We start from the raw sequence: 26,255 nt of genomic DNA on the forward strand, positions 1-26,255 counted from the left end.
ATTGCTGACGTGGCATCTTCTGATTGGCCAATTGATGGTAGTCCTCCATTGATTGGGATAATGAATTGAATTGAGGACAAAATCGAGATTTCACCTCCGCATTCAATAGATAGGGTTTCTGAAGCTGCTGCCCGAGAATCTCTTCTGCGCCTCCCTATCTAATCCTTCTTCTCGGTTTCTTTCTCCGTCTTTTCTCTCTCATTTTCACTTCTTCCCTTTCCTTGATTCGCTGTTGTCCAAATCTTCCTCTTCGTGGCTCCAGCTCCATTACTCTCCATTGATCAAAGTGATAACAGTGAATGGGAGGCAAACATTTATTTTACTTTAGGTTACTCTATCATAATTTTTTCTTCAGATTACTCAACCATATTAAAAATCTTTTTTTCCCCTTTTCATTTTTCCGCGCATGATTCCTCGAACCCATCTGCTCTAATATTCATCCCAAAGACATCTTCTTTACACCCCCAATTTTAATTTGGATGGTCTGCATCAAATTTAGGGATGCCCAGATATTAGAAATTCACTAGCTTTTGCTCCAGTCTTGGGATTCAAATTTTGCATTCTTTTTTTTACAACTTTCTACTGTTCGATGTTTCCTGTTTCATTTAATAGAGTTATCTTTTTAATACAAGAGGGAAAAATTATGATTACTTCAGGTTACTCAATCATTTTTTTTCTTTCTTTTTTTTTGGGCAGATTGGAAGGCAACTGTTGTTCGTCTCATATTTCATGAGAAAAAAGGTAGACCTGAGTTTTTTCCTACAAATTAATTGGTGATCATTTTGTTTCTATCTTGGAGAGTCGGCTATTTTTCCCTTCTATCTTTAAGATCTGACAAATACTTTTTTTATTATCGATTTTTTTCCTATACACTATTACCTTTATTGTTGTGTGATTATTCTTTTCTTGTGTTTTTTTCTAACTTGTTATTGATATGTGCCTTTTTCTTTTTAGAAAATTTTTGGTCCTTCTTCTCTCCGGCATTCTCTTTCCTGATGGTGAGTTTTCTAATTTTTGCATCCGTGCTTACTTTTATTTTTTTTCCTGAGCTCTATTTTAAGTTTTTTATTATTGTTATAGGTGTTGCTGCTGTTTATATTTGGAGGATTTTTTTTGTCCACTTTTTTAATTTGTAGTTATGGTTTCTATATATTTTTCTCTATATATGAGTAGCAAAAAGTAGTTCCTACCTTTATATTTGATTTCAGGTTTTCATCTTTAAGGTCGAAGAACTCATTAAACGTGGCAAAAAAAGGTTATTACCTTTTTGTTTGATTTCATGTTTTTATCTTCAAGGCTAAAAGAGCTCATGAAAATATAATGGATTTTAATGTCTTAATATCTGCTTTCCTTGCTGAAAAGTTTTCTATGATTTTTTCAAAATTTCCCCTGAGCTTATTTCCTAATCATTCACTTCAAGTAGCACAGCATACTGGATCATTTATTTGCAAAATGCCAAAACAAACAGGTAGCGTTTGTATAAATCTCCATTTTTGAGTTTGTGAAATAGAGGATAAGAAAACGTGGTCTTAAATACCAAAGTTCATGTTTTGTAGCTACTGCTTTTCAATTGTGTTGTTGCAGTTTGTAAGAATTATTATGGTGCTCTCAACAATGGAGATATATGACCACGTTTGTTTAAATTGCTGATTTTCAATTTTTTCTAAATGCCCTCTCTATGAGCTAAAGCTCTCAAGAGAATATTAGCAAACTTATTGGTTGATTTTTCTTTCTCTAAAATTTTTTGTTTTTCCTTCGCAGGTGAGCTTTCACTGACGCGCTCACTTTAACTAAATCAAACTTGTGCATGGTAATCAAGTGACTTCTAAGGTTTTCTTTTCTATCATTGTGTATATTTTTCTTGGCTGTGATTCTTTATTTTTTTTCCTTATAGTTTTAGTCTCCAATTATTACTTGATGGTTATTTTGATTTTACTGGTTGTTTTTTTGTGATTGTGATGGGTCCAGAAAGAGAGAGGGGTCACGAGAAATTACAATTAGTTCAGTTTGCAATTTAATTGCTTGTTGATCTTTCCAGTTTCTTCATCTGTTAGAATGGTGAAATTTTTTTACAGAATTTTTTGAAGCCAAAATAACAAAAAAGATGTCAAAATCTGATTTTAGGAGTCATGATGATTTCCCACGAGTCTAGAAGATTGGGGCTATACTGCATTTTATTGTGTGCATATTGGGATATTTGGGTCTTTTGATCTCTCTTTCCTTTGTCTAATTTAATTAGATTTCAGCTGTCAGCCATGTATTTTTCTTTAATTTTGTTATATATGTTTTTTGTTTCCCTAAGCAAGTCCATCTATTTTTCAAGTGGATAGCTAAAAGTTATATACTTTGTCAACTATTATAAGCTATAAAGGTAAGAAGAAGACATATACTAATGATGCGGTTCATGCTGCTCTACAAGTGATAATGTTTCTTCTTCTTAGAACTAATGGATTTTGAACAAAGATGTGTTTGTGAAGTTGGTGTATTCACTGGTAACGTCCATAGAACTTGAATTTGTGTAGAAAAATGGACCACAATGATATAAAAGTACTTAGTTTATAATATAGCTTGTAATCCAAACCTTTCAAGAAATAATTACGTGGCCTGGTGTTTGTCGATGGATTTAATAAACTTTTGTGCTAAATAGGTGCCATGTGTCTTATTATTTCATCTTACACAAGATAATTTCCCGGTGGACACACTTGTGAGTATTGCACTTTCCCAAGTCCTTTCTTTTTGGGTGCAAATTTAACATTTTAAGCACTTTCTTAGGTGTTCTTAATTGCTAAGAGCATTGGATACAAGGGGCATATCATCATGTCAATCGCCACATCATAGACAACCTGAAATTTGAATTAAGATGTCCTTTGTTCACTCCTGATAAGATCCTTAATGTGTTGTTGTAGCCTTTGCTAATTTTGTTGCATACTGCTAGGACCAAGAGAGGTTGACTGAACATGAAATGTGAGTTAAGTGTTCCCGAACATTTCGGGATTGTTATGATGTTAGTGTTTCTTCTTCTTGCTCTCAAATTAAATGGTGACATGCGCATATTTCTTAGCCTTTGGTTTCTATTTTTCAAAATTTCTTCTTTTCTATTCTTTTATGAATTTATTTTCGTTAATAATGTATTTTTCTGGTTTTGCAGGTGCAAATGATGAAGATTTTGTTTGCTCAATACTCCTATTAAGTTTCTTCTTCCAGGTGAAATACATTTTAATATTTCAAGAAGATAAAGTTCTCAATTCTTGTGATTTAATGATAATTAGCGCTTGCCTTCTAGGCTGCCTACAAGTTTATGTTATTGCATTTATTTCCTATATTGAAAAAGCAGTAAATTTTTTGCTTCTTTCATGGATGTATGCTTACTATTGTTTTGAGTACGTGGTGGAATTTTAATATTTATTTGTTGTGTCCTATCTGCTATAATTTAGATAAAAGATCGTGTCCTTAATTTTATGTTTCTCAGATATGAATGGAATTTTTCGGATTTGAGTTTGGACTAGAGGCTGGCCTTTTTTTAATCAAACTGGATTTTTTTGCTGGTTTTAGTAAAATTTTCTTTATTATTTTCCTTTTGTTTCAATACATATTGCTAAAATCTAATTGGAGTTTAAATTCTCCTTTAGAATTTCCACTCCAGAAAATTACATATAGTTTATTTGATGATCCTATTAACATGTTTACAATTACTAGAATGTCATTGAACTGTGTATTTTCAACTTGAAACTACTGCATTCTTGTTGACCCAGCTTGTTCCTCTTTTTCCTCTCCCCTTTCCAGCCCCCAATAAAAATTTCCCCTGCACGCCTCTTTTATTTTGTGATATGCTATAAGAAGTCTAATTCCGGATCATATTCCTAGACAAAATATTATTGAAGGTAGTGGGGCTTTAGGCGTTGATTCTCTGTCTTTGTTTATAAGTAGGTCTTGTTGTGTGTTCTTCCCTTTCTAATGCTTGCACGGTAATTTGGATTTCTCAGTCAAATTTGTTGGTGATTAAGTAAATTATTACCTGCGTCATATAGATGATCATTGTTTTTTGTTTTCTATATCCTTCACCTGCATTGGTAGTTTGGTTCGTACACGGCTGAATGGTTGAGGTTGTCAAACTTTTATATGATTAGTTTCTATTAAATGGAAGTTTTTTTTATTGACAAAAGATGCGAAAGTACTAATGCTCTTAGTCACTGAAGTCACTATGCAGTCTCTCATAGCAAACAGGGAAGATTTTATTTGATGAATATATGCAGCTGAAGCCTTTTGGCAGAAGAAAACTTTTTAAATTTGTGAGGGATGCTTTGAAATTCAAAGCAATTAGAATACATTTATTTTAGTCTTTTGCTGTTTTTTTTAGATGCATTATTGATTATTCGTTTGTATTTTTATAATTGTCTTTTAGGATCCCCTTGTATTCTAGCTGTATTCTTTTTCTCCTCTGGTTAGCTATGGAGTTATGGCTATACTCTACCCACTTGTAAGTTGCAGCTATTCTTCTCACTATGTCTTGATCAATATGTCTTCCTATCGGTGCAATTACAAGCAGTATTCTATTAACAGTTCTTTTTTCTCCTTTTTGTTTGGGTACTTTCTTTTCATTGATGTTTTACCTTGTGATCAAGAGATTTTATTTTTACTGCCTGGTGTTGAAATTGAAACTATATAGTTTTGGGGGAAAATGATATTAGTGCTTAAATATATATATATATATATATATTAGTGCTTAAAAATATATATATATATATATATATATATATGAAAATTGAGAAAGATTGGTCAATTCATCATGCATATTTTGTTATGCCACTTTCATCTCGTACAAGTGTTCAATAAAATGTCCAAACGAACCATGCAAGACGGTCCTCTTGAGTTTTACAAGCATTTGTAATTCGGAACATCTTTGTGAACTTAGCCGAGGGTTGTAATAGTTTGTTGGTGAGTTTGTAGACTTTGCCTCCAATTGAGAAAAACGTGGCATGGCTGGTTTTAGAATGAGATGTAATTTCCAAAACTATTCCAAAATTATGTAGTTATTATTATTTTTTATGATGATTGCTGTGGATTCGGATATAATTCTTATATAGTCAATTAATTTGGATGCAATTTATGAATTGTGAATATTAGGTATTTAAACTAATGGTGGGAGAAGAAGAGCACGACATTTGGCAAGTCTCATTAATAGACTATACTCAAAGATGAGATTGTGAGTCCAATCCTAATGGTAAGACCAGACCTGCAGTTTTGCGAGATGTTCTTCATTGTTCCAGTTTGCAGTTGTATTCTTTCATGCTGTTGCCTGAACAGGCATGATTACACAAGGTTGAGAATATTTGGTAGCATTTGCAAATATTTTTTCACCTTCGGATGTACAGTAATTTTCCATTTGCATTTGCACGCTGGGCATAAATGGGGAATAATATGAAATCCTACTACGCATTTCTGGGCAAGTCTGAAAATTACACCGCGCGGTGCGCGGTGTTCTCCTCCTAGTAAGTAGATAAAGTGCGAAGGGTTTCGTCGTTCCGCTCGTGATTTCGTCGTCCTCACGTGACCCCCTCATCCTTTCCGCGCATCGCGCGGGATCCTCCTCACCTCTGCCTGTTCTTTTTTTTTTTTTGGTTTTTTTTTTCTAACCCTAAGAGTATCGTATCTTATCTCCCGCCGCTCTTCCTCCTGCTCTCCCTTCTTTCCCCTTTGCTCTCCTTGCCCTATCCGTATACCTCCATTACTCCCTTTCCTCCTTCCCTTTACTTTACAACATCATTCCCATTTGCAGAGACAGCGCCGCCCCTCCTCTCCCCTGCCTTTTCTTTTCTTTTTTTTTTTTAATTTCTGGACCTAATATCTGCTTAGCCTCCATCATTTTCATTAGCAATAGGTTAATTTCTGCTTTCTTCTGCCAACTCCATTCAGTTACTCCCTTTCCTCCTTCCCTTTACTTTACAGCATCATTCCCATTTGCAGAGACAGCGCCGCCCCTCCTCTCCTCTGCCTTTTCTTTTTTTTTTTTTTTAATTTCTGGACCTAATTTCTGCTTAGTCTCCATCATTTTCATTAGCAATACGTTAATTTCAGCTTTCTTCTGCCAACTCCATTCAGTTGAACCCGTTTTCTTTTTAAAGCTTGGTGATTTTCCTCTTTTCCTTTGATTTTGCTTTTCTCGTTGGCTTGTGAAGGCCACCAAATTTCTCATTCTCTCTTAAATGTGGTCTCAAACAAGCTTTTCCATTCCAAATGTGGGCGGCTCCGCAGAAACCTAATCCACAGTAAGCTCTTAAACCTTCGGCCGCCGCAGCTTTCTTCTTCTTCTTTTTCTTCCCCGTGCTGCGCTGTTTCGGTACATTTGGTTCTTGCAAGGAAACAAATAAAGCACATGTGCCATGAGGTAAGAACCAAGAATATTTCAATTTTTGTTTGAATTAGAGTAAATTGATTTTTTGATTTGATTAATCCTGTCCAGGTTTGAAATGGATAGGGTTTGGCAATGTTTAAGAATCCATGGCCAGGATAGTGCTGAGATTCATGGGTGTTGTGTAATCAGTTGAGCCCGTCAGAATTTGTTGCAAGAGATCGTCTTGGAGAGGCAAGTGCTTGTTTATTTTGATGGTATATTGTGGATTGTAGCTTGAGATAATTCTGTACAAATAGTTCTTTAATTCAACTATTTCTTGATGCTATGCAGATTCGATGTTCGGATGCTATTCATTGACTTTTCGAAGGGTTTCCTGAGGTACATGTTTTCCGTTTTTGCATTTCCTGGTCGCAATATGGCGACAATGGTGTTGGGAATTTGGTCTAATTTACTGGTTTTTAATAGCTTGGCCTGTTGCATTTGGTGGTTTGGTGTTTTTTTTGTTGGTTTCCTCTTCTTTCTCATTTTTTGCAACAAATGAAATGCATATTTCAAATTTTGAGATCTTGGTTTACTCGTTGTGTGAGGAAATAATTAGGTTGAATGATTAGTTGCATTATCAATGAAATAATTTGGAATTGTATGTGGATAAGTATCAGTTGAGTTGAAGGTTAGTAATTATGTGACCAATAATATTTCCAGTTCAATGTTCCACTAATCTACCGCTTTCAGCAGTTTTCTTCCTCAAACTTCCTCTATCTTTTCTCCCATTCCTACCTCTCTCATTCTCCTACTTCTGCTTTCTCTCCTCCCCCTCTCGTTGTATCAAAAGATTTTGCTATGTTTCTATCTGTCTCATTTTCTTCCCCTCTTAGATTTGAGTTCTGTTTTGTTAGATTTGCTTTTGATGATTTTAAAGGTTTCCTTCTCTTGTGCCTTTTAGATGGTTACATGAATTTTGATTATTGTTTGTATTTTTGTTATCACATCATTCTGGGATGCTTAGCTTCCTTTTTTTTTCTTTTTATTTTATATTTTTTCTTTTTAGTCCATGGTTTTTCTTTTTCCTCTCAAATTTTCAACCAAGCATATATGGCCAAAGAAAGCAAAACTGGAGAAGTTGTTGCTTTAAAGAAGATACGCATGGACAATGAAAAAGAAGGGTTATTGTTATTCTACCCAATTTCTTATTTTCTTAGCTTATGACATTTTAATTTCCTTAGTGGATGAATGGTTATGACTGCTCTTTTTAGAACACTCATAATTTTTTCTTGTAGTTTCCTGTAACTGCCATGCATGAAATAAAAATTCTAAGGAAGTTGTAGCATGAAAATGTCATTAAACTGAAAGAGATTGTGGCCTCTCCTGGTACTCATCCTTCTCCATATGTTCAGAGTGGTTATTTAATTCATAAACATCAAACATATACTATATGTTTTGTTGTCTTACATATAATAAACTCTTTTTCAGATCATGAGGTAGATAAGCAAGTGAATCAAGGTAACTAGACGTGCAGAAATTTTCAAGTTTGTGGTTCCTGTTTCTGTAAGAATTCAATGCCCCTGAACTCCCAAATACTGAGATCGAAAATGGTATTTTGTTTTTGAAATGTATAAGGTAATAGATACAAAGGCAGTATTTACATGATTTTTGGGTATATGGACCATAGCTTGACGGGACTTGCTGATTATCCTGAATTGAGATTTACAATTCAACATATCAATGTATGTGACCTTGGACAAGGAGGATTTACTCGTTATAATGAGCATCCATCACTTTTTTTTTGTCAACAAAGCATCCATCACTCAACTTGTTCTAATAATATGTATTTGTAGTGTTATATGAAGTAGCTGCTTACTGTTCTTCACTACTGTCATCTCAATAACGTGCAGATATCAAAGGTTAACTTTTTTATTCTTTTCTAAACATATTATCTAGGATTTTAGGTGTGCATATGATACTATGTTCTGGTTTTTGGTTTGGCAGGCTCCAGTATGCTCATAGATATAAGGGAAACCTGAAGCTAGCAGATTTTGGACTACCATAATCATTCTCCAATAACCACAGTCCATGGATGATGATTTTCCCTTATAGCTGACCCATGTCTTTGATATTATAACTTAATTTTCAATCAAGAAAATTTACTCATCTATGTATTGAGCAGACCTTCAGAGTTGCTTCTTGGAGCTACGAAATATGATTCGGCAGTAGACATGTGGTTAGTTGGCTGTATTTCTGCTGAACTTTTGCATGAAAAACAAATCTTACCTAGAAAAAATGAGGTTAGGCATATACCTTGAGTTGTTGTACTATTTTTTCAGCCTTTTTTTCATTATTTTTTAAGAAAAAAGCTGTCTTATCTTAATTTTTGAATTATCTTATCTTATTTATCTATCAAGGAATTTTGAAAGAGTTAAGTAGATGGTGTTTCGTCTTTTTCTTACAATTGCTTTTCATGAAATGAACTTGGATGATTGTCATGATTATTTATTAGATTGGTTCAGTTTGTATGCGCTAGAAGAAAGGATATGGACCATTGTTGGCTTTTAGAGCATCCCAAGTTCACAAGCTTTTTATTTCATTTAACTTTTTTAGCACATCAAAGCTAAATGATTACAGACTCTGAATGATTACACTTATTCTTCTTGAATGATTTTGAATGCTTTTGACTGAATAAATAGTGTGTGTACAGACTAGGAATTCATTGGTTATTTATGCTTATGCATTTTATGATTATGTTTCTGATTTTTTGCTGCAGAATGCTGAACTGAGTGCTCATGTGGCTAAGCAGTAAAGAGGAAGGAATCTGTTGTCCTGTGTTAGGCATTCATGTCGTTTGATTATGAGTGCAGTTTCATTGGATGTTTTTTAGTTAATGTGTATTATGTAGTTATAGTTGTTAGTGGATTCAAGCACAGATTCTGTAATAGCTAGGTTGTTGCCATTTCAGTTTGTATATACCTTACTCTTTTTATATGTATTTATGGATCATGATGTTTTGTACATTTTTTGTATTCCATGTAGTTAGTGACTTTCTCTGAACATATTTTGTTCTATTTGCTTAGATAGATGTTTCTGCTTGAACATTGGTTGAATGATGGTAAGGGTACAATGTGAAAATGGTATATTAGAAGCTCGGGAAGATGTTCTTTCCTAGCTCATGAAGTTGAAACCCACTCAATCGCTGATGAATAGCAGTCACAATATGCAAGTGAACATTGATCATATAATTTCTGAAGCATTCTTGATGGGAGAAAAAGACTTTGGGGTTAAGAATCAAGAAATCATATAGAGAAAAAGTTGAAAGTAATGTAAGGCGAGATTATAGAGCTTTCCTAAAATTGATTCTTTATTTGGTTCATTATTTTTTAAATAAGTTCAATTCTTGGACTTCCTTTTTTTTGCACATTGCTTTTTCATTTTTTTTTGTGTTCGTCCTAGATTAGATTAATAGTTTAAATATACTTTCAACAGTAATTAATTTATAATCAGTTCCACAATTTAGATCTTAATTTTCTTTTTATGACGTTTGTATAACCTATAAAAGTGTTGGGTATATCATAATTGTTAACGTGTCTAAAAGAAAATGCCTTCTAATATATACAAAACAATTAATGTCATTTTTATATACAAAAACAAGTAATGTCATTTTTAATGTGAAGTGCCTTATTGAATTTCACTTTGTGTATTTCAAGCTTCTCTGGCCTCCAAAGACGAAAATTCGCTGAGAAGATTTTGAGTGCCCTGCCCAGTTTCTTTTTTTTTTTTTTTTTTATTTTGAAGTTTAACGACCGTTTTACAACTTTCAAAATAAACAAATTCATTCTAATTTTTTTTTATAATTTTATAAACCAAATCGCGGTCACTTTCACAAAAGTCATATTTTTCCATAAAAAACCAACTCTTGATGACTTTTCTCCATTATACGAACAGAGTACTCATTTTTCCATAAACAAATTTATTTATTGGATAAAATAAAAATAAATTCATTTTTCAATAAAAACACCAGTTTTTTATGACTTTCCTCCATTATAAGAACAGAGTACCCATTTTTTCATAAACAAATTTATTTATCGGATAAAATAAAAATAAATTCATTCTCCAATAAAATACCAGCTCTTTATGACTTTAGAATGAAGGGTTACAATCTCGCTGTCTCTATCACCATCAACTTTTGACTCCCTACTTCTTCCATCCCACCCAACACCAGAACGAAAAAGATTTCACAAAAGATCTAATCTTGCATGAAATGATCAACTATAAAGCTTTATTAATATGCCAACCTTTTTTTAAAATTAAGAAACAAAATGTATCAATAAGAGACAAACAAATACAAAATATCATTTTGTTATTTTAATTAAGATACATATTTAATATACGTAGACAGAGCAAAACTATAATGAAACGAACAAATTTATCTCTCATTTGTATATAATTATTTAGAACTTGGCATAAACAAGTGATTGCAACCCAATAATCTAGGAAAATTTATTGAATTTCACTTTGTGTGTTTCAAGCTTCTCTGGCCTCCAAAGACGAAAATTCGCTGACAAAAAAAGACTTGTAGAATACCTATACTAAAAAATATACTTTTCTACATAAATTATTATTTTGATTAGTTCAAAACTGGGCAGCGCATTTTATATTTCTATCGCGCGAAGCGCGTTCATGCCTCCTAGTTGAGTGGAGAAGGTGAGCACTTTCGAGGGTCTGCTGCTGCTGCTGCTGCTTTTTTTTTTTTTACCCTATCAATAGTGGACGTCGACGATGATCCGTTTTGCAGAGTTATTTATTCATTTATTGGGGTGACCAAACGCAATAGGGGATCCTCTTGACATGGGCATTTCTATTTATTAAAAAAGGGGTAAAAAAATAAGAAAGTCTGTGTAATAAACCTAATTTACAGAAGAAAAATCTCTCGTAATTTCAAAATATACAATACAAAATATATAATACGACACCTCATACTTTGAACTAAATTATAAAGGTGACGGAATCCGATAAATTTAATGAAAATAAACGAAATAACCAAAATGCCCTGATATAATTAGGCAAAAAACAACTCAAAAATCATTTGTTTTATTCTCTAAATAGAGAGAATTGAGGGTTAAAAGGTAGAACAGGTATATTTGTTAAAAATTAGGTACAAAAATATTTTTTAAAATTCCAATAAGTCATTTCTGTTAAGTTTAACGGATTCTGTCACCTTTACAATTTAGTTCAAAGTACAGGGTATTGTGTCATACTATAGTTGGATCTCTAAAGCTCATGTTTGCGTTTAGGGTTTGGGCATTTCAATTGTCTGGTCACTTATTCAATTTGGCAAAAACACTCAAGTCAAAATCAATATTGAACCCTCTTCTAATAATCCCAATATCAACGGCTCCGTTTGGATTTCTCATTTTTTGAAAAAATAAATTTTTCATATACAATGTTATGATAATATATACAAACAAAAATAACTCAAAAAATACCACATCCATACAATATATAAAAATTAACTCCAAATATATAAAAAATAAAAATATATACTATATTTTCTTCCATCTATCACCATAACCCATCACCACCATTCCCTCATTTCTCCTCTTTCCTTTCCCTCTCTCTTCCTCCTCCCTTTCCCGCCACATCTCACCTCTCCTCTTCCCCCCCTTTCCAAATCTGTCCCTGGCTAGATCATGACCAAAAGGATCGCAATATGGTCGTGATGTCATAACTAAAGGTCTTGATTTGGTTTTGGCTAGATCTAGAGGGGGAAGAAAGGGAAGGGTAAGGAATGGCGGGGAAAGGGAGGGGAAGAGTGGAGGGGAGAAAAAAAAATGAGAAGGAAAGAGATGGAAGAAAAGGGAAGGAAGGAGCAAGAAGAAAGAGAAGGAGGAGGAAGTGGTGGCAATGGTGAGTGGTGGTAATTTTTTAAAAATATCACAAAAATTAGTGAGCCTTAAAAATATCCCATAATATATCCCAAAAAACATCACAAGATCTATAATCAAAAGCTTTTCATATACACTATTACAGTAAAATATTTCAAAAATACTCTCAAAAAACAACAAATTCAAAGGGAGCGGACTTCGTGAGTTAGAAAATATTCATAGGATCAAGTGTTGATAATTGATTTGAAAGGAACACAATAAGGATCACTTATAAAAATAGAGCGGAAAAATGTGAATATATCTTCTCTATGAGATGTTTTAATTTTCAATAACATGTATTTGAAAATTTATCTCAATTAACAAAATTTTGAGGTCACTAGAGATGGGGTAACCTGGACTAGTCAAGGGGTACGAGTTTAGATAAATTCGTAATGCTAGAATCCTTTGCAATCATGTTTGTTTTTTTTTTACCATAAAAAATTTACGATAAAAATAATGGGTAATAATTTTTTGCATTTCAACACCACTCGATGATATCCAAAATTACTCTTTTTGGCACTTAACAATCTATATTAAAAAATTATTGTCATTTTAATTAAAAACAGGTTCTTAAGCATAGAAAAGAGATTTTTTTAGCACGCTGATAAGTATCGACTATCAAAATATTTATAGTCTAGGGAGAGAGAAGGAGCAGGAAAAGAAGAAAGATGAGAGAGGGGGGAGGAGAAGGGCGAGTAGTGGTGGCGATGGATGATGTAAAATTTTTAAAAAAATACCTCAAAAAAATTATAATTATTAAAATATTTCAAAATATATTTTAAAAATACCTCTAAAAATAATCCAGAAAACATCTAAAGTAAAAAATTTTCATATAATTTTCATATACACAATTACTGTAAAATTTTTTAAAAATACCCAAAAAAAAAATCCATCCGTCTGATAACAAACAGATGCTCTCTGATTACTTGGCACTGTGCACACTATAAAGAGTTTAATCTCTGCATGACATGAAAATAAGATAAAAGGCAAACAAATAATGTAATTTTGTACTTATAAATACTTGGAGAACTCAATGTACTACTGCACAAGCAATTAAAAATATACATATTAGGTCTATATACAACTCAAAGCAATGGACACAGTTTTCTTTGGAGAGGAGTCACAGGATAAACTTTCCCAAGAGTATTGTAGTACAGTCCTCAATCATCACTTGATCCTAGATCTTTACTTTCTCTAAAAGAGAGAGGACTACAAATACTCCAAGTTAGCTGTTGAAAGCAAGCATCTTTAACCTCAAATCAATTAGTACATAGTCTCCCATAATAAATCTGAAACAGATTAAGATCCTTAATGGCTTGTTATTATCTAAATCATATTGTGGCTTCTTCAATCGGAAATTGCTGTAGAGCAGATCCATGAACAATGGTTTTTCCAATATATGGCAAACTGCCTTACAAAGGAAGTGAAAGAGGATATCTATCAACTACAACAGAAGCACAACTCTAAGATGCTTGTAAGGAAATAAAGCATGTCCATCAAAAGAGCCTAAAAGCAATGCAAGGCAACAGTTCTAAGAACAAAAAATCTTCAAGAACACATGAAAGAAAAACAAAGATAAACATAAGCTGGATCGTTAACCATCTTCATGTGCTGCATCTTCATATAGTATGCTTGTGCATGTATACAACACACAGCAACCACCAGTAACCGATACCATGACAGTAGAGCAACATTCTCAAAACATTTATAGAAATTTATATGCATCTGTCTTTTTTTGTGCTTGTGCATGTATGCAATGCACAGCAACCACCCTTAACTGATACCATGACAGGTTACGCAACATTCTTAAACGTTTATAGAAATTTATACGCATCTATCTGATTGTTTCTTGGACATAGAGGATGAACCTTATCCCTGACTCGAGCAAAAGCCACCTCAGCATCTCCATTGAATAGATGTGGGCTGGTTGTGTACCTAAGACAGAATAATGGAAATATCAAAGACAGAAATTCAGGTCAATACCTATTTGTTTGCTGGAACAAATTAAAAAGTTTTGAAAGAACAATGGATGCAACACAAGGTAAGAGTGGAGAAATAGCATGATCGGATGCATAAAACCTACAGATAAGCTTGTGAGAGTTTTGCACAGCCACGTGTAGATATATCTTGTCCATTTAAAGTAGTTTTCCTCCCATTTAATCCAACCCATCTCTCTCTCAAAATAGGCTGATCAATTATGCCAAGAACCTGAAAGAAAGAGAAGACGTCTATATTTTGTTGGTTATATTTTAACATGATTATCCTTCACAGTTCTCTTTTACATGATGGCTGCTTGGCACAATCTTAGGTGATTCAACTAAAAAAAAAAAGAAGAAAGAATTTAGACAAATTTACACAGCAGTACAATCCAAAGTCAATAACTCAGGAAGTCCTAATGAACTAAGGTCATTGTAGATGTACAGGTATTTGGGCATTCTACAAGTAACAAAAGTCAGGTGTAAAGATAATAGAGCTCACTATCTAAAAAGAGTAAACAAATGTATTGGCTGACTTCATTCGCCCCATGTAAAATGATAGTTGTTTCAGGACTACATTCTGGTGTCCTGATGAGAAATTTCTTGCTCAACTATTTGTCTTGGATTCTACCCAGAAAATTTCCCCAAGAATGTACTTGCTTTGTAAGAGACGAGATACATGGCCATTGACCAAAGTATTTTTTGAGGTAATGGCATATTAACAAGTTACTGATGGACAAGATATTAACAGAGGTTAATAGCTCATCTCTCATACCGGTTTTCCTTGGTATAATAGAGCAATAAGAGTCCCAAATAATGGTTTTCCTGTATTGCAAGCAAAAAAATAATATGCTCAGTGAACTGAATTAGTTGAAAACAATAGTCAACAGTAAAAGGGGGAAAAGGAGCAGTACCTGTGATGAAGCTCTTTGTTCCATCAATTGGATCCAATACCCAAACATAGTCCGCAACTTTCTCCTTACACCTCCAACCCTTCTCTTCTCCATAACTGCAATTAGCATTTCATTACATAATTTTTGGGAATAACATTTCACAAGGCCTCGAACAACAACCATCAAAGATCCAAGTTGGTTGCCAAGGGTTATTTTGGTTAATTAAAATCAAGACATTGAGAACACCAAATACGATAAATTCCTTCTCCCTTTTTTTTTAATGGGATATTCACTCGTGAAAAACCCAGAGATGATTATTTCACGAGAGAGCAAACACGACTATTTTGGGAAGGCAGGTTTTCCATCCAGTTTAAATACGGAACTTTATCCACTCATAATCAAAGTACCAGTCCAATTTCTAGTATGAACAAGGATAAAAAGTAAAACCATAAATCAACCGGCAATGTCCTACCAAACTAAGAGAACATACATTGCATGGGAAGGAAAGTTCTCTTGTATAATCCTGACCATTGCCTCTTCAGCTGCTTGATCAGCAATTGTAACAGGACCTAAAAGTATCACAAAAAACCTTCAAATCTTAACTGCCCGCTGCAAATAAAAAATTGCAGAGAATGATCAGGAGGAGAATACTACTGACTTAAATCCTCTTTATCGAGGATTTCGAAGCTCTTTCGGAAGTACTGGCGGATAACTTGGCCGGCGGCGTCGGCCAGCTGGTTAGCAACAGCTGCGAAGCGATCGAGCTGACAATCGTCGAGCCCTAACTCAACAGATTGAGCATTATCGGAAAGTGCAGACTTGGAAGACATCCTTGCGGAGGTGAGGACTTTGGATTGTAGAGAAGCTGAGAGTAGATTGGGAGGCGAACGAAAAATTGAAGAGAAGTTGGTGAGATTGTTGGAAGGAGAAAGGAAAGGAGAAGAAAAAGAAGGGAGAGAAGAGTTCCGATTCGGGTTAACAAGGAACCGAGGGTTGGAAAGCATTTGGAGCTGCATGTGAATAAGGGCTTTAAAAAGGCGGGAAAAAAGGTTGAGAGAAATGGAGAAAGCTGATTTTGAAGAAAAGGAGAAACAGAGCAGCTTATTGAGTGGAGAAGGTGAGCACTTTCGAGGGTTTGTTGCTGCTGCTGCTGCTTTTTTTTTTTCCGGTATCAACAGTGGACGTTGACGATGATCCGTTTTGCAGAGTTATTTATTCATTTATTGGGGTGACGAAACGCAATAGCGGATTCTCTTGATATGGGCTTTTCTATTTATTAAAAAAGGGGTAAAAAAAAGAAAGTCTCGTGTAATAAACCTAATCGGTAGAAAAGCCTCTTATAGTTTTAAAATATACAATATGACACCTCGTACTTTGAACTAAATTATAAAGGTGACAGAATCCGATAAACTTAATGAAAATAGACGAAATGACCAAAATACCCTGATGTAATTAGGCAAAAAACAATTCAAAAATTATTTGTTTTATTCTCTAGATAGAGAGAATTGAGTGTTAAGAGGTAGAACAGGTATATTTATTGTCATTTCTGTTAAGTTTAACGGATTTCGTCATTTTTACAATTTAGTTCAAAGTACGGGGTGCTGTATTGTATATTTTGAAATCGCGAAAGACTTTTCTGTATATTAAATTTATCACAGGGGACTTTTTTTATATTTTACCCTTAAAAAAAAGACGTACTTAATGGGGGTTATGGACGTGGGATAGACATGTTAATTCAACTCATACTCGTACATCCAATCTACCTGATTATCCAACACGATTGCTAACCTTGAAGTGAAATGCCCTCGTACATGTATAAACTATTAATAGACGAGTTTTATGTGTATAAACTATCAATGTTTACAAGATTAATCTCGTTACCTAGTAATAGACAAGTTCGACCCTTACACTATTTTACAACAAGAAGATTACGTCCCTTGCATTGTATAGGAGTCTGTTTGTATGACATTGTAAACAAATTAAATGAATGTAGTAATTAGATTTTCAATAAGAACACTTCCAACTACTCGACCCGTACAGAGAACATAGTCAGTCTCAAAATAAGGCCCGGTTTGGAAGCGGAGGTTTTGGCCAAATTTTTTAATTACTTTAACTACAGTAATTTCAAAAAACTCCTCAAAATTTTTAAACTATACTCTTTAAAGTAGCCAAAAACACACAAAAAAGTTTCCTTCATTCCTTTCTTCTTCTCATCCCCCATCTCAACCCACCACCATCTCCGCCAGCTGCACCTCTTTTTTTTTTGTGACCTTTCTTTCCCCTTTCCCTCTCCTCCTCCCCTCTCCCTTGCCATCTCCTCCCCCTCATTTCCCCAACCACCCCTCCCTCTCCTTTATCGCAACAGGAAGAGTAAGGAGGAAGAGGGAGGGGGATTACAATTGACAGGGCGCCGATTAGCAAGGAGTGAGGCAGAAGAAGAACGCAATGGGGTGGGGGAAAAGAAGAGTCAAAAAAAGAAAGAGGAAAAGAAAAAAAGAAAAGGAAAAAGAAGGAAAGTTTTTTTTCTCTTAAAAGAAAAATTTTTAGACACTTCAAAAAAATTTTCTATAAATTTAATAATAGATGATAATAAATTTTTGGACAAACAGCCAAAAAAACTCATTTACCAAACAGGATCAAGAATTGCTTTCACCACGAGAGAGAACGTAGTCAGTCTCAAAGTAGGAATTGCTTTCGGCGAATGCACTCGGGGTGCAAATCCATATGAGGCCTATACACGTAAACATGGTGGAGAACTGATTTTACAACGCACCGTTTAATGAAAACATGACATCATATGTATAGGCCTTCTAAATTCTTAGCCAATGACCTCAGAGCTTGGACATCAAGACACTTCCCCTACCGCATTTTGAAGCCACAAAAAAAATTAAGGAAAGAAAATAAAAGAAACGCCTAGATGAAGGAGATCTTATCCAAATAGTTGTTCACATGAAATGAAAGAAAGTTCAAGACTTGACCTAATTTTAGATTCATTTCAAGCAAAGCTTTTCCACCTTATCAATTTGGGTTCCAGAAAAGCTTTACGCGGAAGTGGCTTCTAAATTTTTCTTTTTTTTTTCTAAGGGGATACCAAGGGGAGTTTCCAATTTTGATCATAACATGTTGCTAATTGCGGGTTTGATTATTGCAACTCATCACATGTTGCTAATTGCAGGTCGTACATGTCGATAAACCAACATCAGAAAATAGAATTAGTACGTATTAGTGTGTCCATATCAGCTCGCGTAACTTATCCCAAGGTGATTCGCCAAAATTAATTTTACATGTGGGTAAGATTGGACCTAAACCTTTAATCTTCAATTTCATCTCATACCCAAACCCAAAAAGACTCCGTTCATCCGACCCATTTTGCCATCTCTAGTTAGAAGTTAGAACGCTAGTTTGTCTCAAAGCAATTGCCATGATCCGTAAAGCACCAAATTTCAAACGGTCTTAGGGTTATCGAGGTATTGCAGACAATGCTTAAGAAATACTGTAATATAATTGTGGCAAGACAGTAGACACTAGTACAATTTATTACACCAAATCAAATCAAACCAAGCAAATCCCATGCACGTTCAAGATTCAAGCGCACGACAAGGTCTTAATCACACATATATACCAAACAAAATGCCTAACATAATCTAGATTTCCTAGGCATCAGGAGAGATTTTACACGATGATCACAGTATGTTGTGGTAGGTATCTCTAGTGGGTGTCGTGATGGCCAGGGAGCTTTTCCATAATCTTCTCCATCATGCTCTTCTTTTCATGCTGCTGTTCCCGGTGCTGACCCCCGACTGTAGTAGACGTCCCGCTGCCAGTGGTGGTTGTTGGAGGAGAGGCGCTGTGTGCGTGCTGATCATCTATGTGCTCCTGATCGTCTCTGTCCTTGTGCCTCCCGCCCGTTAGTTTCTCCTTTATCTTTTCTTTCAACCCTTTTTTCTTTCTTCTTCCTCCTTGTCCATCATCCTCCGACTATAAACCAAATTCAACAACTCAACCACCAAAATTTTCTTTTAGCTAACAACATTCAAATTCAACAGGAGCCTGATTCGATATTATGTAAGTTCCAGGAAAAAAAACAAAACGTGTACACTTTACGTTAAATTACGGTTCATTATTAACAGGATCTGTCAGGCAAACAATTATGATGGCGCATTATACACACACAGACACACACATTGTAACTTGGCAAGTATCTCACCGAGCCAGAGCTTGAGCTGCTAGACCGATGAAGCTGCTCCTGATGTTGCTGGGTTCCAGTGGCAGCAGTTGGTCCGGTTCCAGTAGAATGGACAGCACTAGCCGTCCCGGCGGTGATAGCTACACCGCTAAGCTGCATTGGGTTGCCATACTCGTCCTGGAGCTGAACCGGGTTGCCATACTGGTCGGTCAACTGCATAGGATTTCCATATTCATCACGCAAGTCAGCCATTTTCCAGGTCTCCTGTTATTAGAAAAAAATAAAGAAAAAGGGCACTGAAATTCAAGGTTGCCTGAGACTTGGGGTAGACGAATTTTAGCTGCGATAACGGCTTTGTTTGGATTTTGGATATCGCAGGAGACTTAAAAAAGCCAAGAGAGGGATGAGGACGGTGGAAGGAGCACCGCGGTCTTTTCTGCATGGTACTGAAGGTCCTCACACGTATTAGCAGAGGAAGCTGAAGTGTATTGCCACGTATGAGACATCAAGGCACGTGTCTTCCGCTGGGGGATATTAAATACGTCATGGTCCCGAATTTTGGATTGGGATGATATATATCAGATATCCCTCCCATCCATCCATCCATCCTTGAAATAATACCAAACGATCTTTTAATAATCACATTCATATATATATATATATATATATATATTTTTTTTTTTTTTTAAACTATGAACAGAAGAAAAATGCCTTTTAAATTTTCACTAAAGAGACACGTGGTGAAGTCAGAATCCGCTGTCTTCTGAGTCGGTCAGTAACAAGTTAACAACACGAGAACACAAATCCCACCTAAGTCAAAAGTTGAAAGGCTCAACATCATGATCCAGATCCGTCAATAGTTATACATGTGATTGAGAGGAGCAACCCAATGATGTCTCCAACGCGTAATTCGGCCCATAGAATATCGATTTAGATATGCGATGGTAAAACGCTACGCATATATCCAAACTAATTTCATGAAATTAAACAGTAAACAGCCATCGTACAAAATGAAAGAGAACTAGTTTCATGATGCACGTACACCCTGACCCCTATCATCTTTCCTTTTTCCTATATTATAATGAATTCATTTCCCCATCTGTATGGTCTTCCCTTTACAGTGTATCTTCAAAAGCTAACCTACATTTGCACGAGACAATGCCAGCTTCCTTGACAGGGTTGAATTTATGGCTGATTGCCTGCTCCCTGCATGCATTTCGTAGCCCATCTGAAGAACAACTGTGGAATCTGCAGAAATCAACAAGAATCAAGAGGAGAAATGCGGGATGTAAAAAATTTAAATGACTAAAGCCTAATGATAAATAGAACGGATGAAGAACATTTTCGTGTTATAGGTACTAAGACCAACCATGCAAACTATATGTTGTTCACTACGTGAAAAGGGATCCAATCCTTCCATTCCCTAATAAAAAACCGAGACTGTTGCTCACCTTTGTAACTCTAGACAGAACTTAATCCTTTCTCGATTTTGCCCAGAAGAATCCCCTCTTCCAGGAAGAATGATTCTCTGACATTGATCTACTCCCTTTAGATCCAAAAGAAAAGTGACGCCTCAAGAAAGGCTTCGCCAAAGAGTCCTTCATGCTGGAACTGGAACTCATCTTAGGACCTCTTCCGTCACGTCCACTACTTTTCTGACGATCAAAAGCAACAAGATCGCTATTAAGGTCACTATCAGCAATCCTGTTCCTAGATCTCTTTCTAGTCTTTAACTCAAATTCGGCTCTCAAAGCTTTCTCCGACATTTTCTGTGCCTGTTTCTCCCCAAAGGTACAGATTGGACAAGCTGGATCATACTTGTTAACATCAGGGGTCATATTTTCCAAGCACTCTGCATGGTAAACGTGCCCACAAATTAAAACAGCAACCACTGCAAGCTCATTAGTTGCTATAATTTTCTGGCTGCCCCATGAAGATTTCTCAGTCAAAAGTTTCGCACAAATGCCACAGCTTTGGAGATCAAAGGAATAACCAGAATTTCTACCACTAGATCTGGTTATTTTGTCACGAACAAAACCCAATGTTTCACTGTCAAAAGACCACCTTTCTCTACGGGAAGTTGACATGATATCAGGGAAGGTTGGTGTAGACCAACTGTCTGATGACCCACCATGGGAAGCCCTAGTTGACTCATGGCTCCATCCAGGAAGCACAAAAGATGATGTTTCTTCAGAAACTGACAAAGTTGGAGACTTGATTGTTGGAATAAGGCTGTCAGATACTTGCCGTAAGAGTTGGTGCCCAGGAGAACGGCGAGGCCATCTTGATGGAGTTGAGCTTGCAGGAAGCGGGTGGCTTCGGGATGACAAAGGTGATGTTGACAGAGAGGAAACTGAAGGTGCTGAAGGAGATAACTTCACGGGAGATGGACAAGAAACTGCAGGAGATGCAGTTGACTCCCTAACCTAATTAAGAAACAAATAACCGATATATCAGGATGATGCAAGGCAAAAAGAACTTAAAATTTGTGAATGCATCTAATGGAAAATCTTACACCTATTTCAAACTTACATCTGTAGAATTTGTACAGGTTAAAGGATCTGCAACCAAAAAAAATTCATCATAATTCAGACAAGATAATAGGTACCTCGGGGCTTAAAACCACCTTACCAAAAGTGGCAAGATTTGATGTCAAAATTGCTGACTTTTTTTTGCTTTTTTTCGGCAATTTGCTAATTATTCAGTAAAGAACACCAAGATACATCTAAATAACATGATTGATGCAGCAATAATTAGTGTTTTCCCCAATGCAGCAGGGCTGACCATGATGCACCATAGCAGTAAAATAAAATATTTTCCCAAATGTCCACAATAGAAGCAAGATGTTGCAAATGGAATATTTGAATGCACTCCACGAAACAGTTGTTAAACCATCCTACTACTACTAAATTTTGAGTATAATTGCCCATCAGCCCTTAGAGTTAAAAAAAATAAAAACTAATTTCATTTGCAGATACAAGAGAATAATTCGAAAAGTGCAAGATGAAAGCCCCATCACTCCACTAACATAGAATAAATAAGAGAGGAAATTATCAACTACCACAGCAAAGATGAGAATTGGCATCTATCATCTGCTTGTGTACGCATAAAGTTTTTCATGGTTGTATGTATGTACAACCCATGAACTAAGGCTTGAGGCATAAACTACCTCGTCCTTGAAAGATGCGCCTAAAATCCTTCACAAGATTTCTGACTCTTTGATCCTCATCCACTAGGTCTCCATCGAACTTTCTCAACAGTAGACCTAGATAGTGAAGATGTTATGCAGTTATTTGGCTACTCAGAGAAACATCCACCGTTTTTCAGTTTGTCATGGTGATGTAAAACCACTCATCAGATATTTGAAACTATTAAACTAATCAGGAAACCTGTATATATAACCATTCCAGAACTCTTGAACAATCAAAATGATACGAAATTATATATTTCCAAACTTCTCCATGTTCATCAACTGGTGCATAAGGTGGATAGACTTAGATACGAAGTGATGGTTGAGTTAAACAGTTTCTGTGGCCTTGAAGCATGGTATCAGTAACACTGGTTGTCAAAATAGTTTGCTTCAACAATAATTTGAATATTATCACATACGTCATTACACATGAAACTGCTATCTAAGAGGAGATCAGGAAAAATTTATGCAAACATATAACACAGAAACCAAGTATTTGCCTATGAAGCTTGTATTATTCTACTTAGGAAAGGACTAAATTATAGTATAACACCACCTATCTTAGTAGCCAACAAAGTTACTCTCAAAGTCACCCATCATCCCTGCTTAATCATCAATAGTGACTGCCTCACGCAGAATCACAAGTTGTTCACCCTTTTCCTTTTCCTATACTTGGTTTTCCAGTCAATCAGCTTGTGTAGTTGTGTGTTCGCCTTAAAGCTGCTCTGTACAGCTAGTATATGTGACATATGCAGCAGTATAGATGATGAATGTGCGAAATCGAAAGAACCTCACCCTACATACTGCCACTTCAGTGTAACATTGAAGTTTTTATTCTTAGACTAGAATGATGTTTTCTGTCGCACTAATTGGCATTGCTTTTAGCCCAGTATAAAACCATAACTATGGACTTTTAACTATGTATTTTTATGTCAAGGACTGATTATTTAGTGTCTCACGAAATTCTGACATTGCAAAATACTAGGTTTAGTTCCCAGGAACAATAAACACAGCACTCACACAATCAAGTAGGAAAAAGAAAAGAAAACTTGCGTAATCTCCATAAGAGTATTTTTTTTTCTTCAGAGAGCGTTACGTTTATAAAATGAAATGAGATGAGAAGCAGCATAAAGATGTACCAGAAGTAGTGAGCCTTGTAACCCCGTTATTTACATCAGAAACCGGGGACTTCTGCCATACAAGTGATCGAAAACTATCCAATGGACTACCTTCTTCAGATGCATGTGTGGTTTCAATAGTTGGTCCAGATTTAACATCTGGTGGATCATTGCGGGTGACCCCATCGGAAATCCAATTTACAGAAGTTTCCTCCCCCACTACTCGCACCCGGTTATCCCATCGAAAGCTCCATGATGGGGAATGCCGAATGTTCCTGTGCATAATTTCACTGGTAGACCCATTTGTAACCGTTCTATCCTTAGCAGCAACACAACAGACAGACCCCATGCTTGCTCATATAAACAAAATTATATCAATAAACTACTCCAGCTGTCAGTCACGCCAATAATCCCATCATAGTCACTGCAAGAATAAAATCCTAAAAAACTTACTATAGGAAAACTGTAAACAAAAACATAAAAATTAGAACTAAGTCTCCATAGCAGGAGTTGATGCATTCATAACTATCACTAGCAGAAACCACAAAAGAAACTATCAATAGTTTGACAGCCAGAAAATAAACCATGCAAAACAATGGTCTCTTGCATAACGAACTAAGAAGCGTGAATCCCATACGTGAAAGCATATTTTTCTATACAGGTGGTGAAAGTACGTTAAAACTACCCACCTGATCACGGTTCAAATAAAAGTGCAACATATCACTCTCAGAAACTTTCAAATTCATCAATTTCCATTAATCTCAATTAACATTTTCCAAGCAAAGCAGAAATAGTCAAGAAGAAGAACGGGCAATACCAGCCATCCCCATGACCAAGACCAACACAAAACGCATATGTAATGGCATCTAAGCAAAATAAGTGACAGGACTAAAAATTAGGAAACCTAAGAGCAGACAAGATTCATCTTTTGTTATGGTGGAACAGTGTTGTATCTAAGCAAAGTAAGCGACAAAACAAAAATTAGGAAACCTAAGAATAGACGAGATTCATCATTTTTTAAGGTTGACTAATAGACAATAACTCTACCATTTGGCCAGTGAATCACAGCAGCTGAAACCCTAATCCCTCTTCCCTGTTCCTTAAATTTCAGCGCTTCAAAAGCTTCTCCCAGAACTGAAATTTCCCAAGTCGGCAAAAATTATCATGATACTGGAAAATAAAAATTTACAACTCAATAAGACCCCTCTCTCTTAAAACAATTCAAGGAAACAATTAGCAATCGACAGACAACATCTATAATCCTATTTTTTATTTAACTAAATAAATTCTTACTTTATAAACACAACTCAAGCTTAAAAAATTTACCACGAGCAAGTAGAATTAATTTTTTAAAGGAAAATAAAAAGAGAAATATATTTGCGAGAGGAAAGTTTTTAAGTAAAAAGAAAAAAGTCGAATAAAACTGCTAGTAGGCAGGTGGAGAAGACTGAGCAGTAGGAGCAAGTCTGAGTCGCGAAAACCCTAAAAATACGAATAATCAGACACTGCATAGGTCCTAGAGATCCGAAACTGTAGCCCCGATTAATTTGTAATCTCATTCAATAACACTGCCTAATATATTTTCCCCAAATTCCGCCCGATTATTTCCTTAATCATCTCTAATGAATCCACCTCACTAATATTCCCAAAAGCAAACATATATACTACCAAATAATCAACCACAAAAATTCTTCGATTTTATGCATGCTAAACATTTTAGCGATTGTTCATATTTTTTGTCTAAAATCATAGAAAAGGAAACGATCAGAACAGTACCGTTTCGTGCTTGGGCGAACCACCGGCAGACGGAGACAATTTAGAGAGAGAGAGAGAGAATCTATATGTGTGCGCGTATATATATATATATATATGTGTATATATATCTGGTGTGTGTGTGTGTGTGAAACGGAGAAAATAGAGAGGGAAAGTGGAGAGAGAGAGAGACAGGTTTCTGATTCTCCTGCTTCCCTGGTTGAATGAGTTGGGGATGGAGAGGTATAGCGGAGGGGCGGGGCGGGGGTCCTCACTACTAAAGTCGTTGTAGACGGTTCTTAAGAGTGCCGTCAACGTGTGCTGGTGAAACTCAGCACTCGGCAGAGCGTTTACAGCAGCACTCGGCAGAGCGTTTACAGCTGTGAACACCGTCGGCCGTTGACGTCGTTAACTGGCACGTGTCCTACGGTTGTTTGTTTGTTTTGATCATGTGGATGTTAGTGTTGTCAATTACCAAATTCCCTAGGCAGTGAACAAGTTTACTCGCTGTAAACACAATAACCCTCTTAGTAGTTTTCTTTTTACACATAAATTAAGAAAAATTAGTTGACTTTGCTCATTACTCACGGGGTGGCATAGTTTGGATCGTGATTTTTAACAAAAAAATTTTATATTATTTATGAACATATTTTTTTAATTATTTTTTTATCTCACATATATTAAATTATTACAATTTTACAAAAAAACTCTTAAAAATAGCAATTCAATCGATCTAGTCTACTATTTTTCTAAAATATCCTTACTTTAATATTAATAATATAACAAATCACTATACCTTTACGTTAATTACAATAACGATTTTGATGGAAAGTTTTACTATTCAAGGCATGGATCAAACCAATTATTAGGTTTTTT

At 35.5% G+C, this 26,255-nt stretch overlaps 3 protein-coding genes and 1 long non-coding RNA gene across 25 annotated transcripts; 1 reads left to right on the forward strand and 3 right to left on the reverse strand.

The window, feature by feature from the left end:
- Positions 1-117: 117 nt before the first annotated feature.
- LOC113729763 (uncharacterized) lies at positions 118-9,357 on the forward strand. 14 transcript variants are annotated; one of them, XR_011840289.1, is made up of 12 exons: positions 119-741; positions 955-998; positions 1,762-1,810; positions 3,149-3,204; positions 4,403-4,477; positions 5,125-6,385; positions 6,461-6,583; positions 6,683-6,730; positions 7,823-7,897; positions 8,188-8,253; positions 8,339-8,570; positions 9,111-9,357. It is a non-coding gene; the product is annotated as an uncharacterized lncRNA (long non-coding RNA). The 14 variants fall into 14 exon arrangements; XR_011840293.1 differs by adding an exon at positions 1,209-1,255 and having other exon boundaries at positions 118-741; positions 1,762-1,830; positions 7,823-8,570; XR_011840290.1 differs by adding an exon at positions 1,209-1,255 and having other exon boundaries at positions 118-741; positions 7,823-8,570.
- Positions 9,358-13,637: 4,280 nt separating this feature from the next.
- Positions 13,638-16,374, reverse strand: LOC113731255 (bifunctional phosphatase IMPL2, chloroplastic-like). Of its 2 annotated transcripts, XM_027256409.2 has the most exons (6): positions 15,792-16,374; positions 15,624-15,702; positions 15,155-15,249; positions 15,016-15,065; positions 14,348-14,472; positions 13,638-14,199 (listed from the first exon to the last, which is right to left on the reverse strand). In XM_027256409.2, the coding sequence occupies exons 1-6, from the start codon at positions 16,147-16,149 to the stop codon at positions 14,079-14,081; spliced, it is 828 nt and encodes a 275-aa protein (XP_027112210.1). In that variant the 5' UTR covers positions 16,150-16,374; the 3' UTR covers positions 13,638-14,078. The 2 variants fall into 2 exon arrangements, with proteins under 2 accessions (XP_027112210.1, XP_027112211.1); XM_027256410.2 differs by lacking the exon at positions 14,348-14,472.
- Positions 16,375-18,685: 2,311 nt separating this feature from the next.
- LOC113733488 (uncharacterized) lies at positions 18,686-19,763 on the reverse strand. The gene is made up of 2 exons (XM_027259856.2): positions 19,341-19,763; positions 18,686-19,111 (listed from the first exon to the last, which is right to left on the reverse strand). The coding sequence occupies exons 1-2, from the start codon at positions 19,569-19,571 to the stop codon at positions 18,842-18,844; spliced, it is 501 nt and encodes a 166-aa protein (XP_027115657.1). The 5' UTR covers positions 19,572-19,763; the 3' UTR covers positions 18,686-18,841.
- Positions 19,764-20,280: 517 nt separating this feature from the next.
- LOC113731256 (uncharacterized) lies at positions 20,281-25,666 on the reverse strand. 8 transcript variants are annotated; one of them, XM_027256413.2, is made up of 7 exons: positions 25,404-25,666; positions 24,675-24,761; positions 23,649-24,051; positions 22,489-22,584; positions 21,852-21,880; positions 20,771-21,745; positions 20,281-20,567 (listed from the first exon to the last, which is right to left on the reverse strand). In XM_027256413.2, the coding sequence occupies exons 3-6, from the start codon at positions 23,974-23,976 to the stop codon at positions 20,792-20,794; spliced, it is 1,407 nt and encodes a 468-aa protein (XP_027112214.1). In that variant the 5' UTR covers positions 23,977-24,051; positions 24,675-24,761; positions 25,404-25,666; the 3' UTR covers positions 20,281-20,567; positions 20,771-20,791. The 8 variants fall into 8 exon arrangements, with proteins under 8 accessions (XP_027112214.1, XP_071935417.1, XP_071935416.1 ...); XM_072079316.1 differs by having other exon boundaries at positions 23,649-24,067; XM_072079315.1 differs by having other exon boundaries at positions 24,675-24,797.
- Between the last annotated feature and the right edge of the window lie 589 nt (positions 25,667-26,255).

Source organism: Coffea arabica, chromosome 2e, assembly GCF_036785885.1.
Source record: "Coffea arabica cultivar ET-39 chromosome 2e, Coffea Arabica ET-39 HiFi, whole genome shotgun sequence".
Lineage (NCBI taxonomy): Eukaryota > Viridiplantae > Streptophyta > Magnoliopsida > Gentianales > Rubiaceae > Coffea > Coffea arabica.

Bases quoted from the DNA above. Each gene is read 5' to 3' on its own strand.
- LOC113731256 (XM_027256412.2), bottom strand. From the start codon at position 23,976: ATGGGGTCTGTCTGTTGTGTTGCTGCTAAGGATAGAACGGTTACAAAT. The intron at 21,881-22,488 runs GTAGTTTATGCC...TTTTGGTTGCAG, and splicing joins GCGCATCTTTCAAGGACGAG to ATCCTTTAACCTGTACAAAT. The intron at 21,746-21,851 runs GTAAGTTTGAAA...TTTCTTAATTAG, and splicing joins CCTGTACAAATTCTACAGAT to GTTAGGGAGTCAACTGCATC.
- LOC113731255 (XM_027256409.2), bottom strand. From the start codon at position 16,149: ATGCAGCTCCAAATGCTTTCCAACCCTCGGTTCCTTGTTAACCCGAAT. The intron at 15,703-15,791 runs GTCAGTAGTATT...TGATACTTTTAG, and splicing joins CCTCGATAAAGAGGATTTAA to GTCCTGTTACAATTGCTGAT. The intron at 14,200-14,347 runs GTAGGTTTTATG...ATTCTGTCTTAG, and splicing joins AAACTCTCACAAGCTTATCT to GTACACAACCAGCCCACATC.
- LOC113733488 (XM_027259856.2), bottom strand. From the start codon at position 19,571: ATGGCTGACTTGCGTGATGAATATGGAAATCCTATGCAGTTGACCGAC. The intron at 19,112-19,340 runs GTGAGATACTTG...TTTGGTTTATAG, and splicing joins GCAGCTCAAGCTCTGGCTCG to TCGGAGGATGATGGACAAGG.